The 16,918-nt window shown below is 42.1% G+C and overlaps 1 protein-coding gene across 2 annotated transcripts in view; it reads left to right on the top strand.

Moving 5' to 3' along the window:
• LOC311501164 (triple functional domain protein) overlaps positions 1-16,918 on the top strand; it is a 68,262-nt gene that overhangs the window by 20,491 nt on the left and 30,853 nt on the right. For both annotated transcript variants that reach the window (XM_084562849.1, XM_084562850.1), the window contains exons 3-7: positions 8,177-8,251; positions 11,527-11,641; positions 13,241-13,433; positions 16,331-16,435; positions 16,632-16,828. In XM_084562849.1, coding sequence (XP_084418975.1) covers positions 8,177-8,251; positions 11,527-11,641; positions 13,241-13,433; positions 16,331-16,435; positions 16,632-16,828 — 685 coding nt within the window. The remainder of the gene's footprint in view (positions 1-8,176; positions 8,252-11,526; positions 11,642-13,240; positions 13,434-16,330; positions 16,436-16,631; positions 16,829-16,918) is intronic.

A 16,918-nucleotide genomic window follows, 5' to 3' on the forward strand; every position in this document is an offset into this window, starting at 1 on the left:
TTGAATATCTTGAATTTACTTGAATTCATTGTTTGCACACGGTACACATTTAAATAAAAGATAACATTAAGCCTTTTTTTGTTGTTTTCTTAGCTGATTTGTCTGTTCCAGGTCATGGTATATCCAAAAAGCATTTTTTAAAAAGGCAGCTGGACTTGTAGAGTTTTAGAAGATGTTTCACCATTCATCTGAGTAGCTTCTTCAGTTCTTCAGTCTTCTTAGCTGATGTTTGCTGTTTTTGATCCACATAGTGTCATTTATTACAGTGGAAACAGTCAGACAAGGTTTCTATTTCTAACATGACCTGTTCTTTATGGCAAAGATAGGGTTGTTGACTACTAAACTTTATTGTTTGGAGCTCAGCAAAAACCATGGAATCTGTACATGATGTTTGGTCGTAATCAAGAGGCAACGGTGCCTGATATTTCTACAGAAATTTACTAGGGATAAGTGAGGTGCAGAAAAACCACTAAATGCTGAACACTGACCATACCGTATATGTCACACTTGTGTATAATGCACTTTTAACCTCTGTCATGTATTCTGGGGTAAAGTGCTACACACAGACACAATTCATTAATAGAGGCGTGTCAGCTGCCTGGTACAACCATGATTTAATATGGCTGGCTACTGAGTGACTGCAGGGAAGGAAATACTGTGATATGCAGTTGTTGTATGGTTGCCTCTCCTGCATTGTAAGGGTTTCCCCATCGATCTCAGGTGTCCCTCCTCGAGCTAATCCAGTTCTCAGGGTTCATAAATGCAGTGCAGGCATATTATAATTATTGCCCCTCCTACAGATGGAGGATTACCTCCAGGAACTCGTCTTTACAAAAGACAGGCAGATTAGCAGCTCACCTAATGCCACATGAGATGCACACTGATGCTGTGAATCTACAGAGTATCCCCGTGCACAGTGAAACGCTCTTCGCTGCTAGCCCAGTTTCTGCTTGGAAACGTTTGCGCCAACCTTTCCATGTGGTCGTGCAGACAACACCAAAATGGGTGGTTTTGGTTGTCTGCGAGATTGGAATATCTCCCCTCAGGAATCTCAGGATTAGCCTCAGCTTCTACGACTCTGTCCAAAGTGGACTGGGATCTCTGCAGCTTCGTCAGCCTGTCAGTGTATCATTAGCTGACGGTGCCAGGGGACTACGTTTCTCCATCGGTGAACAAAGCCAAAACCACAGCAATTTATGGATTTTTTACTATTTGTGGAAAAATTATCACGCATGGCTTGCTGGGCAACCAAGCACAAGTGGCAGTATGCTCATACTGGCTCCGCCCTCATCGAGCTGACAGGTACAGTGCCGCCTCTGATGGTGGATGGGTGGGTGGCAATTATAGTTATTCAGTGAAGTCATTACCTTCCTCTGTCTTATTCTTCGTCTCCATTAGCCCAAATGGAGACTGAATTTAACTTTACTTTTTGTTGTCTTTCAGTCAAATGAAAATAAAGACTGAAATGGCACTGAAATATATATATATATATATATATATATGTGTGTGTGTGTGTGTGTGTGTGTGTGTGTGTATTTCTGTCTTTTCCCTTTCGTTGTGTCTGGCTGTCCACCTATGATTTCCCACCTGCTCACCGTCTGAGTTTTCTCAGCCCAGTTACTACACAATGTTGGGTCTCAATAGTTCAGTTTTTAGCTGTTTTTTCTCATTTATCCAGAAACCCTCTTTCTCGCCGTGTATGTGCTACCGTGTTTTTGTGTGTGTGCATGTGTGTGACCTGGCCACTCTAAATTTAGCTGCTGTGCCACTTTTTCCTGTCCCAGAGCACTGCAGAGTACTGGAAAGTGATGGGTCTGTGTTTTTAAACTTACCTTTTTGTGTTAGGTGAAAGAGAAAATCCACCAAAAATACTTCATAAAATACCTGGAGGCTTTTTTATAGACTGGTTGAGCTGCACCTGAATGTCTTCCAGGTGGAAGTAGGCTATGGCAGAATGTTAAAAATCCAGCTGACATTCCTGCAAAGGAACCTCATTAACAGCCAGCTAACCTGCAGCTACCGTAGCCTACCAAGCAGCTAATGAGAGGTTAGCGTTACATTGCAGTAAAGTTGTATCGGGTGCAGATGTATTGGACTACTATTAAAAACATTTGTACAGTATATGGCACATCAAATAAGAGCATTCGTTTTTTAACAGTTCATCTTTAAATTACCATTAAAATGCAGATATTGGATTTAGCGACAAGCAGTTTGTGCAGTTCATGTGCATGAATACTCAACATAAGCTGTTGTGCTATGTGCTATTCTATTATAAATGTAAGTAAGGTTAAATAAAGTATCAGCAAATAAAGTATCAGCGAATAAAATGTATTTTAAGAAAACTTCAGTCTAACTTTGCGACCTAGCGCTTATAAAGTTAGTTCACACTATGTCTTGAGTCGTTTCTTCCGGCTTTGACCAACTGCCTTTAAATAATTGTAAATCTCCATGGTCTGAAAAATCCAGAGCACAAATGTCTGGTTTTAAAGTCACAGCAATGTTAAATTTTAAGAGTAGTGAACAACTCAAATAGCGTCAAATGTTGAATCTGTCAGATTAAATTACAGGGCAGGTGAGCGAGACGCAAGCGAGAGATGCTTGCAGGAGTAATAGGAAAAATAACACAAGCACAACATTGTTTGAAATGTGCAAAAATATTTCCGATTCGCTATGAGAAATTCAATTGAGTTTTACCCTACAACACTGAAATCACTAACTGAAGTAGAAGGAAACACTAGTAAGAACTGGTGGAACTGCTTTGGACATCACCGATTCATATCTGAATTGATATCTGGAAACGGCCTACCCAGTGCTTTTGACCTTTCAGATAATTATAGATTGTAACGGACAGCACTTTTTCCCTCTCACTCAGTGTAAACATGAGTATGCACATCAGCCCAGGCAGACTCTGGAAATGTGAAGGGTGTTGTTCAGATGGAGTGTAAAATTTTATTCGTTAAAAGTGTGTGTATGTTTTAGGGTGTGTTTACAAAGGATGATGTGTGTCTGGTCAGACCTTAATCCAGCGACCGTTAAGTTTACTGTGCAGTCGCAAATTCAAACGGCTACAAAGCACTCACTGTGTGCTTCTTTCCACACACATGCACACACACACACACACACACATACACACACACGCAGAGTGATTTTCCGCCTGTCATCTTGTCAACATTAGGTTTTTCATTGACCTTTGATTATCCTCCTGTTCAGTGGCAGCCAGCCAATCAGAGGGCAGGTTTACCAGCAACATCAAAGATTGTCTTGGCTTTAGAAGATGAATCACTCCACGTTGAAAACATGCTGACTTAACGGTTTGTGAGCATATGCTGCCGTTCACCCTGATATGCACACTCCTTGAGCCACACACAGCAACGGCTAAGGCATCCTCGCTGTAAATAACTGGCCTTTTTAAACCAGGTTAGTATTAATGTTAAGATAATGTGCGCAGTGTGTATAAAATGGCTAAAATTGTCCAAATTGAGGTTCATATGACAACCACACCATTCGGAAAATAGTTATGTAGCCTTTGTGCAATTAGTGGCACGTGTATGGTTTCATCACTTAACAGGGTTAATGTTTACTTTTTTTTTATAAAATGAAGAATGCCTGTCGAATATTTAAGACACAACCAGCAATCTAAAAATTCTAATTCTAATTTAATTTTTTGTCATGTAAGACCAAATAAAAGCCACAGTCCTCGCGTTTGTTAACACAAATGTTCACGTTATGGTGTAAATATAACTTGGATTTTTATTAATTTACCAGATGCAGTTCAGGGTGACAGCTCTGCCCTCTATAGAGGGTGGAATCTGGCCCCTGGTTAATTGTCTTACATTTAAATATAGAGCTTTCGTACATATTGGTGCTCAAAGCACGTCACAGTCACAATGACACATCTACCAAATCATTCACAGAAGCACACACACATTCACACACACACCACTGCCAATGGGAGCAACTTGTGTCTTGCTCGAGGACAGCATTCCATGTACCGGGAATCGGCCTTTAACCTTCCGGTTCATGGACGACCTGCTACCCACTGAGCCACAGCCGCACCGTGTCTTGTTCCCAGGAATAAAGAAAGAGTCAGAGGTCTCTGTCTGCACTAGCTCATACTCATGTATCATCAGTGAAGAAGTACAAGCTTACTCTCTTCAGGAGCTGCTAATTTGTTTTTTTATGTCGCCCCAAGGAGGGGTAGGAGACAAATGAGAGGAGAAGGGAACAGTAAAAATAGAGACAAGTCCTGATTCTCATCCATCTCCTGCCGTGGCAGGAGAGAATTAGCATCTCATTAGAATTCAGTTGTAAATACAAAGACATGCTGAGAGCACAGACTTGAGTACAACACACTCCCCAAGAGCTCTGTGTGTGAGGAGAGAGTTCACATGACAACAATAGTATGAGGATGACAGGGAGATGACTCCTCCCCCTTTACAGTACTCCTTATGTAATGCAGTCTAATCTGTGTGTGTGTCTTACCAATGCATCACCACAGACCGTACGCTGACAATGTAATGAGAGTGTTTCATCCTGGATTTTTTTCAGTTGCGTGGGGGGAATGGTTTTGTTGTGCCGAGATGGTTCATGCACATGCTATGCTGATGGTCAGGGTGATTGTCAATTTTAATTTAAAAAAATGGGACAAAAAATACCACTTGACTGATCATTATTACACTGAATATGCTGAATTACATAATACACCGATCAGCCACAACATTAAAACCACTGACAAAAACAAAAAACAAAAAACATTGACCATCTTGTGACAATTCAATGTTCTGCTGGGAAACTTTAGGACCTGGCATTCATGTGGATGTTACTTAGACATGTACCACCCATCTAGACCAGACCAGGCACCGACACCCCATAGCAATGACACTCCTTGATGGCAGCAGCCATCCCCAGCAGGATGCAGCCTGACACAGACACACACACAAAGACACTTTAGGAACAACTAAAAAACATAAAGAACAGCACAAGGTGTTGACCTGGCCTCCAAATTCACTAGATCCCAAACTGATCAAGTATCTGTGGGATGATCCACATAATTAAGACAAAGTTAATATAAATATTGTTTGCATTGTTTTATTTTAGTGGTGTTAAATGCAACAATAACACTATTATTCACAATCAGCTTATGTCATTTTTCCTGCCAATGTTGGCCAAACGTTTGTTTCCTGATATTTCATTAACATTAATAATGATTTGTTTGACATGGACAGTTAATAATAATTATTTACTCTCTGTTTCTTCTTGTCCCGCCCTGTCGTAATGGCCAGATCACCACATATCTCCCCAGCCTATATCCATCATTTCAAAATTAAAAGCCCTCTGCAATGTCATGTAATTGCAACTTGTCAATATTTCATAGAATTGTCAATCCTCTGAAGAACACGCATTTGATAGTGTGCTTCTGACATACATTGCGTCGTACCTCAGATGAAGGTCACATAAACAATGTGTCTAATATCTTGTGAAAAAACACTAAAAAAGGAGGAGAAAGTGACAGAATATCAAACACAAAACAAGAGGGAAAGAGACGCATGGGTAATATAACTTGTCTGGGCCATCAGTCACATAAACCAGGCCTCTGCTCTGTCTCAAGGACAAAATCTAGGTCCATTCTGTCCACCTGAGTGAGTCTGTGTGTGTTTGTGTGTGAGAGTTTAATCTCTGTAGGGAATTCAGTGTCTCTTCACAGGAGTTGTTTCAACGGGTTTGCAGTTATTGAATATTTCCTGACAGCTGTTCCTTTACTCCAGACAGAGCATTTAGCAACGCAGCTGCAGGATCTTTAACACCATCACGCCCATGAGATCCAGTTTGACATTCATAGGGCCAGTTTCTGGTTCATTTCTTTTTCTGTGAGGGGTTTGTTTTGCTTTAACACTCATTATATATTCCAGATAAACCAGTATGTAAAACACAACACTCCTTGTGTGCTGTGCCAGAGGATTTTTCCCAAGAAAGCCAGTAGTCGGGAGGAAGTTTTTCTGCTTTCATAAGGCAACTGAAGGTTCAGCCTACATGTGATTCATCAGCAATTATGAGTGCTCTTAATTTATAGGAACATTTTATATGTTAGCAGGCTAGGAGAAGGCAAAGAAGGCTGAAGGGAGTAAAGTAAATATATAGACTTATAAAATACTTTAAAAAAATGTCAGCTTGCTGTTTCCTGAGAAAGTGGGGGGAAAGTTTGTAAACTGAGATGATTTCTGGATTCGCAATATACTCTCACTTGGAGATGGTCAGGATTTATTACGGTTAAATAGACGTGGAATTGCGTTATTGCGGTAATGATTTTTAACCATGCCGTCTGTATGAATTCAGGGGTGGTAATGTTGGTTGGTCGATCAACATTTTGTACATTCATAGTCCCCTGATGATCATTCTTCATGGCTTTACTGATCTGACTTCCTCTAGCTGCACAGTGAGGTTGACATGCCTTGTCAAATTCCATGCAGACACTTTATGTTCCCTTCCCAATAAACTGGATCAACGTTCTGATGAATGAATTTATTTGGTGACCAGCTATACATCAGCATGTTAGCATGTTATCAGCGTTGGCAACATGGCGTTCCTAATGTGCTCCGTGTCTCGGATCTCCCTCTCAGATCTCCTAACTCAGCTGGATGCACACCCGTCGTAAGAGCAGGCTGGGCTTTAAAATGCATTTTAAGCCCTATGTAGAATGAATACCATCTTGGTGTATTGCTATGTCTAAAACTAAATCTCACACCTGGTTGTTGTAAAGTGTAAAGTCCTAACCAGCTTTCATGGTGGAAATAAAAACGTTGATCCAGATGTGCTTCTGATATCAGCGAGCATTCAGACGTGAAGGAGTAATGAGAAATTGCACCAGTCTGGGTGTATGCGGAGACAGAACTCATTAGGAGATTTCATTTCGGCACGGGTTCAGGTTCTGTGCGATTCAGATAAATTAGCTGATGTGGTGGGTCTGCCTGTATTGCACACATCGTGAGAGAGTGTGTGGCGGCTCTCTGGCGTAATAATTGGCAATGGTGCATACGCTTACTGTGGAGTTCAATAACTAAGGTTTAACAGTCTAAGTAATTTCATTTTTATTTTCTGCAGCTCGACCATCATTTTCAGTTTGTATCTAGGTGCGTTATCTTCCCTTATCTTAAGTGTAAATTAAGATAAGGGAAGTAACGTGATAGCTGCGGCAAATGTCACTACGCTGGAACGTGTTGCCGTGGTTGCCCATCTACTACGCTCGACTTAGCTGTGGCTATTCATGGTTTTACATGGTGGAACTGGCATAAGTGATTATCATGAGGCTGGGCATAGCTGGGCCCAGTGTAGGGCCTACACCCATACTTGTTTATGTTCACTTTTGGTTTACCAAATAAAGCCAACAACTGGAGTTCCTCAAATGGCCCCCTGAGGTGGCTCCGTAAACGAGTCACTCCCCATAGTTTGAAATGCCTGGTACAAAAATAGTTTTGGTTTCTGCTCATATTCATGACAAGTGTACAGAGTGTGAATATAAATGCAAGTCACTGAAGTTATGCGTAAGGGAGCGGCCAATTTGAGTGACAGGTGGGTGCTTTCAGTTTCTTTAGGTTTTATGTTGAGAGAAGATTTTAAATTTTTATTATTACAGCATCTCTCTCCAGTCAACTGGTATATCTGAATATTCACCAGCCACTGACTGTGTGGGAATCGTCTTAATACCTCCAGATTTGATGGTGTTATTGCGTTTTAACTGTGGCTGATAGGAACTGTAGTGGGGCATGGAGTTGAATGTTTCTTTACCCCATTTCACCTCTGTTACAGCAAAAGCTGTAAGAGCTCTCTGTTTCTCCTGAACTTCCCCATGTCTGGCCCCACTTTGTCTTACCATTATTATTAAACCACCAACTCTCAGCTTCCTCTCGTATGAGTGTATGCCGTGTATGCAAGCGAGAGAGAGAGAAATCTCTGACATTTTCCTCATGATGCAAGCAATCCAAATGGGATGCAATCCCCTGTGTTTAAAAACTCCAAATCTCCAGATTACAAGGGGACAAAATCTAACCTAAATAATCTGCCCTCAAGGAAAAAAAACCTTGGCTCATGGACTTGGACCGAACAGGGAGAAAAGGGTCATGCAGATTTATTCTTCCATTAAAGCCTCATTGTTGTCTTTTCTTCTGCTCTCTCTATTCAGGTTTTAGGAGAAATGAGGAGATGAGAGCAATGGAGGTTCTTCCCATCCTCAAAGACAAAGTTGCCTTTCTGTCAGGTAAGATTATGAATACGTGTGTCTAGACTCACAGATCTGCCACCCAACACTGTCTGATCGTGGCAAATCAGGCTAATGAAACATGAAGTATAGAGTCCTTAGTTTGTACAAAGACAAATGCACACTTCCAAGGTATTAGCTGTGCACATTTTAGTGAAGATTTTCCTCTAACTCTTTCTTTTTCTCCGTCTCTGACTCAAACACTCAGGCACACACACACATTGTGGACATAATAGCAAGCCGTGCACTCTGCCTGTAAAAACACACAAGGTCAGGCGGAAGCCCAGACGCTTAGCCCTTGACCCATCTTCAAACATCCTCATACATGCACACACAGATTACACACAATACCGACACACTCACACACACATATCCATTGTATAACCGGTATGAGCAGGACTGCAGAATAGAGGGCTGCAGCTGTGTGTGTCTTTGCCCCCTCCAAGGGAAGCATAGCCATGTCTGACACACAAACACATACACGCACACGCACACACACACACTTGAGTCGTGCCAGAGAAAACTATCAGGAGACTGAGCTGGAGATATGGACTGCCAAGAACATCCAGCAGGGTTATTTGTACAACACACAAAAACATTATTCATCTTGTGCGTGTCTGCGCGCGAGAGAGAGAGTATGTGTATTATTATCACATGTATCTATGTGCATGCAAATGCCACTGGAACAACATTCACGCAGTAGATCTCCACAGAAACAAATGGAATAACAAAGAGAAATGTGCATTAATTAGTGTGTGTGTGTGTGTGTCATGTGCACACTCCTATTTGGTCCACGTGTGTAGCGAAGGTCACAGGTAGAAACACAATGATGAGGACAATGACTCAGACAGACCAAATTTGAGAGAGGGAGAGACAGGGCAATGTTGCCATGGAGATGACTTACTGTCAGCCGCCGCATCTTACAGTAGTTGCCGGCGGAGTAATTGGCTTTGAAATGAAGGCGGCAGGGAGGTAGAGGTGGGGCCACCACTGAAAAGGGAGGTAAATGAGCTAAGCCTATTATCCCGAATCCGGCCCCTTAATAAATCGGCCATGCTCACCCTCTCTCATGTTCGCCTGTTGCCACGTGAGTGTTTGATTTTCTCCTCTGAGCAGCCGGATCGAGCCTACAAGCGCACAGCAACTCGACTGAACTCACTAATTTGTGGGCTGAGTACAGTCAGCCTGTGTTTACGAGTTCCCACGTGAGGCAAGCGGCTCTCTGCTTCCGCAAGTGGTCAGAAGATAGGAGCGAAATATGGTTACAGTAGCAGAAATCCATGATTGAGTCAAATGAATACCTTTTAAAATGTCAGAATAATATACAAAAGGTTGGCTTAAGGCTACAAGGTTCTTGAAGGCAGAAAATCTTGCCATATGGCAGTTGCACACTGCATTTGCTGTACAGAAACCAATGGATAGTTTCCAAGTAACGCATAAAAACATGCATTTAGCTTGTGGGTGTTTTGAAGCATCTTATTGAATGATTTTTAACCATGTCAGCAGCACATCCCTGGGGATGGCAATTTCACCCTGTTTTATTGTCTTTCAGTCCAGACTAAATATATCAAAAACACTGGATTTAATCTCTTGGGGGTTTTTTTTACCGTCATCTATGGTCGCCAAATGATGGGTCCTATTGGTTTTAGTGATCCTTTGGCCCTGCATATAGTGCTACTAGCAGAGAGATGAAATTAGATGAGAAGAGAGATGCACCTTAGCTGATCCTCCTAAGGCTAGATTCAAATAAAACAGCGGCACAGGGATTAATATAATAATAAAAAAAAAATTGAACTTTTTCTATACTGTAATTTATCAGCATTCTGATATATTGGCACATATAGTATACTGTGTAGGGTCAGTGGTTGAAACTGCCTCAACATCCATGGCAGAAGTGCTTTTGATCAACACACTTATTAAATAAAAGTACTCCCCGTGCTCCTTGTATGACTGCCCACTGTTCCAAGTGTGCTCAATCTCTGCATGCAAATATATATGGATTAAATGCAGAGAACAAATCCCATCTATCCATCTATCCAGCTATCCATCTATCCATCCAGACAGCTGATTTACATTTACATCCCGAGACCACTGCGCTTTCCTGTAGAACCACCAGTCTGACATTTATGCTATAAGACTGATTACTCTTGGAAATTAGATAGACGCAGGAACATAAATATCTTTGTTAAGAGGAGTTGAACCTCCTTCTGACTGGTCTGCTGACCACCAACCAGAGGGCTCCTACTCTTTGTCAAGTCCCTACTTATTGTACTTTTCTTAGGTTAGACAAACCTGTAAACTTAATTTACACTGAAGCTCCCAATTGTCAAAAACACAAGAAGCGTACAGACGTCAAGTATGGGTACAGCCCACAAAATAATGTATATAAAAACTGAAAACGTCTGTAACTTGGTTTGCCAATGTTAGCGTGGTTGCCACCTTTAGTTGTCTCACCTCCACATTACTTTTAGACTCTATTATTAAGGGTTTTCAAGTTTTTCTGTGGACCCCTGCTTTGCTTGTTTGTCTAATCTAGTAACAGGTTGGTGGTCAGCAGACCAATCAGAAGGCCTACAAAACATCAGTTGTAATAATGGAGGTGTCCATCTAGCTCCACAGTCAGGACAACTTAACCCTCTACTTTGGTTTAATGACACTGTCAACATCCTGTGCTCCTTGCTAAATTCTAATTAGCATGCAAACATGCTCAATTAAGATGCTGAAATGGTAATGTGCTAAAGATCATGTAGCACAATCATTTAGCTCCAGGGTCTGCTGTGCTTTGGTCCAGCCTCACAGAGCCTCTAGCATTTGTCTTTTATAGGCGAACACACTCCATGTTCTGACATACATGAAACAATGTGTGTTTAGATTATTCTTGTCTCTTATGTATCTCACTATCTTAACAAAATAACCTTTCTCAAATGTTCTGCGTTATGGTTCCTCAGTGTTTTTGTCTTGTGTTACTGAAATGCTCCCATTAATTTTTGGTTTCTGGCAGAGCAGATGGTAATTAAATTCAATTGTAAATCTTTTACCAAGGGCATTTGGTTTAGTCGTCTCAGCTGCTCATATTTTTCCAGCCCATCACTATTATGCCTGTTATTCTCCAATTAGAGTTTAGCACGTTTAGCAGCCGCTCATATTTTAAATAGGGTTTCCTCATTCATTGTTTGAACTATCTTTGTTAACTGGAGAGCCCAATGGCAGTTGTGTGTGCTTCACACAGCAGATATACACATGGAGTTTCTGTGCATGTGTGTTTATCACCTCAGGAGGCAGAGACAGACGTGGAGGTCCAGTGTTAACGTTTCCATCACGCAGCAACCACGACAGGATACGAACGGACGACCTGAGGAGACTGATCGCCTACCTCGCCGGCATCCCCAGGTTGCACATCCATTACCTTTGTTGTGTGTGTGTGTGTGTGTGTGTGTGTGCACGCGCGTGTGTTAGTTTTGCCTTTTTTCACTCTTGGAAGCAGAAGCTGCTCCTCAAAACAACACAAACACCCAGAGCAAGTGGCTCTGTTAGTAAACACGTGACAGGACTGAGATGAGCATGTGAGGAGCGAGAGAGTGAAATAATTCAAGACCAGTTAGCTTGCTGCAGCTTCTTGGCTGCCAGAAATTAGCTACAGAGACACAGTGAGATGCTGAGGCGGAGAGGGAAAGCCTGAGCTGAGAGGGGGGGACGTATAACAGAAAACGAATGAAAGACGGGGATATCAACGGAGGGAAAGCAGTAGAGAGAGAGAGGGAGGGAGGGGAGAGGGGATTAAAACTGACGGAGAGAGAAAGCGCATGTGCAAGGAGGTGTGTGAGCAAGCGAGGGAGGGAGTGAGCGAGCGAGCAAGTGTGTGCATGAAAGCAAAACAAAGTGTCGCAGTAGCTGAGGCAGTGCAGCAGCAGTAGTTACTGTGGGCGAGTAGCTCCTCACCTCCCAGGTAAAACATCTCTTGTTTCCACCTCACTGTTTACTTTCCTTTTAACCCTCTCCTCCTTCCATATATCTATATATCTATATTCCATAAACATTCCATCATCTCTTGTCTGCTTTCATCTCCATTAAAGTCACCACATCTAGGTGATGCGATGTGTTTGTGCTTTAAACTTTGACTGTAAACGATCCACTTTGACTGTTCTCGTCGGGCATCTCTAACCTCGCTGTCATCATCTTTGTTATCTCTCCGAACGGTGTGACCAAAAGTGTTCTATTTTGGGAAAGCCAACATCTGCCTTCTGGTCGTTAGAGATTCACTGATGTTAAAATAATATGCGTAATGACAGTCAAAGAAGAGGGATGATTTATTTGTTCGGATTTTGCAGGATCTCCAAAAATAGTATTGGGAAAAGAGGCAAGTTTGTGACTTATATTAATAGTTTTTGTGGAGATTTAATAGATGTCAAATGAGCGACGGTGTTGTGCTCCCTGAAATATTGATTGTTGTAACAATCGCAGAGAGACGTAACAGATTTGAATCTCAGGTGTGTAGATACAGCTATTCTGTGTGTGCGTGCGCGCGTGCATAGTGTTACGTGATGATAATGTCAGCGACAACAGAGGACCACAGGGGAAAGAGTTTGCTGATGCTCAAATGTGCTGATTTGTATTTTTATATTAGTGAGTCATTTGTCGCAGATTTCTGTGTGGGTGTATGTGCCGGTACGTGGGTGTGTGTGTGTGGGATGTGTGTTTGCTGTGAACACTTCTCTCACATTATAGAAAATGCGACATCTCACTGTTTGTTTCGGTTCTTTTTCCTTTTCTCTCTTTCTCCCCTTTCCTTTTTTCCCCATCTCCTTCTCCTTTCCATTTGCTCTCTCCCTCCTCTCCATCATCCCTCTCTCATCCTTTCCCACGCCTGTCATCTGTCTCCTCTTTCTCTCTGGATTATACCCTCTCCAATCTCTCTCGGCCCCTCCCTCCGTGCCGCTCTTCTCTTTAATACCTCCCACGCCTGCCGACCTCTATCCCTATCCCTGCCAGCGAGGAGGTGTGTAAACATGGCTTTACGGTCATTGTTGATATGCGCGGCTCCAAGTGGGACAGCATCAAGCCTCTGCTGAAGATCCTGCAGGAGTCGTTCCCGTCCTGTATCCACGTCGCCCTCATCATCAAACCGGACAACTTCTGGCAGAAGCAGAGAACCAACTTTGGCAGCTCGAAGTTCGAATTTGAGGTAGGATGGGGGAAACCTTTTGATTCTTTACTCTACCACGGTGCATGTAAGGCAATAACAGTGTAATTTCAAGTCATGTATTTAAATTAAAAAACATGCAAACATAATTTTCAACTTAATTAATTGAATTGAATTAATTGAAGCAACAGTTGTACGACGATACTAACCAAAATGTATTGTTTTGTCAAGATACAAGTCATATACAGGATAGCATACATTAAAAATAATAATAAGGAATTACGTCACAGCTAAAGCTAGCGCCTGGAACTTTTGTCTGCCTCTTCTGGCAGTCAGACTAATTACACAAACGCTGTTGACGTATGCCTACAGATGGAGCCGACATTTGTGTCTTCACTCAGTCCCCCGTCTCCTTTTTGCATGCTCCATCAAGGAGAAACTAAGCCAGCAGTCGTCTGTGTTCGTCCCTGCCCTCGTATGCTTTTCTTTATTACTAAATTCTTTTTAACCCAAGTTTCTTTTTTATCTGGAGCATCAGAAACATATCTCGAATGATTTCAAGATTCCATTTCTTTGATCCTTAACAGTGAATTCAGAGAACCCAAGTTACATTCATAACTCTCGCCACTGGTGCCCCCATATTCCTAGTTCCTGTAGGCAACTCAATATACTGCAAATTACAGAAACATTTAGTTGGTGTCAGTAGCTTTAATCGTCATTGCGTAGGCATGTTTGGTATGAGCTTGAATGTACCTGATATACATTTATATGTAAAGTTCTCTCTCTCCAGCTGTAAAACCTGGTATGAATTACTAATGGAGTATTTTGTGGTTAAACTGTGCCACAATAAAAATGTTTTCGCTTTTATTATATATGATATGATGCACAGTCAATGATAGACTTGGTAATAGTGCACATTTTGAATGCTATAATGATTTTTGAAAGCGCCCAGATATGTTTCTCAATATTGTACTTGGCATTTTGAAATGGTAGAGAAAGTAAAAAAAAGTCCATCGTTTGCTGTCAGCGGAGCTGTGATAACAACTACTGTAGCCTCCCCCCTCCTGAGCTGCTCATTGTCAGCACATTTCATTATTTTCCTCTCCCCGCTGCTTTGGATGCGTACATCCCCAGCCAGCTGTCTACCGGAGGAAAAAAAAATCATCACATTTAGCCTAAAACAGTGCTCTGCAGATCGCAAGGACACGTTAGTAGTGCTGCTGACTGTGAAGCGAACCGCATTTTAACAGCTGATCTAATGATTCACGTAAACAGGCTTGTGAGCATTTCATAGTTATAAAGTGACACCAGCATGTACCCTGGTGTGCTTTCACAAACATGTTGGCCAACATGTCTTCATTTGATGAGAAGGCCTCTCAACCCTCTGAGTAAATATCCTCTAATGAGGGACTGCATAACAAATTCCCACTCTCATGTGTGATCTCTCATTAAACATCCCAGTTTACTATGATAATGATCAGCCTCCCGTTTATCAGTGGGTTGGTTTAAACTGTAGGTGGAGCCTCTGATTTGTACAGTTTGTGCTTGGAATCTTGTATAATACATTTCTGATATTCCCCTTCAGATCCTAACTATAGCTGTGTGAGCAAATGCGGTGGGGTGGAAATTACTCTGATTGCTCACATGGCCATGCTCAGTGCAGTCTGATGATACCATATTGATTATTTGGTAGAAAGAGTAGCCACAGGGCAGGCTGCAGTTATCCACAAGCATGCCACATGGACATTGATTGGATACACTGCATGTTTATTTGTATGTGTGCCTGTGATCATGTTGCACCACCCGACCTCTATTAATATTTCTGAAGGTTGTAAGTTTTCTTCTCGGACTGTACAAATAAATGTGAGACAGGACTGTTGCTAGGACTACAGCTGAGGCAAGTGCGTGTGTGTCCAGCATGCCGATTGAGCGTTTCTGTTGCTGGTGTGTTCACTTCTGTGCATGTATCCAGGATTTTCTCTTGGCTTTGTAGTATGAAAGCCAGAGGTAGGACAGGCTTCTCTCCGTTCCCCTTTCCTCCTCTCGTCTTCAATTCAGACGCACAGAAAGGAAGCAGCGAGCCAAAGCGAAACGAACACATCCCCCGATTTTAATTGTTTCTAAATCACATGGTTCAAAGGGAGAAATACACTGCCCCAAACGGTCTCTCCAAATCAATTAGCTTCGACAACAATAGTGAACACGGTGGTATCAGTATTTGCTCGTGGCAAGATCTGCTCTGCTTTTTCACCCAAGGATAACAGTGTGTCTCTGCATTGTTGGGCCTACACAAAGCCCATCTAGCTATCGTTCTGTCTCCATCCATCTCTGGCCATGTGTGTGGGGGTGTTGTGCGGAGGTGGCTTAGCAGAAACACGGAGGCACTGAAACAAAACAGGGAGACATTTCCTCATCTCTGAAACTGATACTGTAATATGCAATTGTTGCATGGAGCAGACTTAAATTTTACTTAACTCTAAAGTCAAAGGCGACAATGGTGTCGAGAGGAAGCAGTTGCTAAATTCTGAGATGAGAATTCGGCATATCAGTATGCTGTAGCAGCTTTTGGGTCTGTGACAGTGTGATGTGTAGCTGCTTTTTTATTATTTTAACTATATCATGAAGCTTCAGTGGACTGAATCAAGAGGATAAAGTGTGCTCAAGTTATTAATTATAGGGCTTCCGTTAATAGTCACATCTCTGCAACCTTGCAGTATTTTTTAAAAAAAAAACAGTGTTGCTAGTTTTTGGGAGCAAGTAGCTGGTCATGTCTTTCCTTTTTTTCCCCAGCACTCTTGAAGGTAGCACAAATAGAGGAATGAGAGAAGAGATTAGAAGCATTTACCACTTTAGTGAGTGACAACAACCTAAATCCATCTAAACCCCCTTCAATCCCTCTCTCCGTCTCGTCTGTTTGTCCCCTACCTTTGCTCTTCTAGACCACCATGGTGTCACTAGAGGGCCTGACGAAAGTTGTGGATCCTTCCCAGCTGACGGCAGACTTTGATGGCAGCCTGGACTACAACCATGAAGAATGGATAGAGGTGAGACTGGCCTACATCCCGTCAATCAAGACTGTCTTCAAGTCTATCTCTAGATCACTAACAGCAGCGGTATTATAGGCGGGATTCTGAAATTAGACGTTATTTTTTGGTACTTTAAATAGCCCTCTTACGGTTAGGGATTGTCATATGACTCCACTGCCCTTTAATCAGGCTTTTCGTTTATGTTTTTGTCCAGGTGCGTGTGGCGTTTGAGGAGTTTTCTGGTCATGCCACCCAGATGTTGGCTCGACTAGAGGAAATGCAGGAAACTGTGTCGAGAAAAGATTTTCCACAAGATCTTGAAGGGGCCAGGCGGATGATAGAAGAACATGCCACGCTGAAGAAGAAAGTCATAAAAGCTCCCATAGAGGAGCTGGATGCTGAAGGACAGAGGTAAAATAATGATGAATGATGAACCTGCACATGGAGTTTGCCTATACCATTTAACTTTCGTGTAAGTGTTTGCACTCTAGCTGATGTGCT

This window comes from Chelon labrosus, assembly GCF_963514085.1.
Source record: "Chelon labrosus genome assembly, chromosome: 16".
NCBI classification, from domain to species: domain Eukaryota; kingdom Metazoa; phylum Chordata; class Actinopteri; order Mugiliformes; family Mugilidae; genus Chelon; species Chelon labrosus.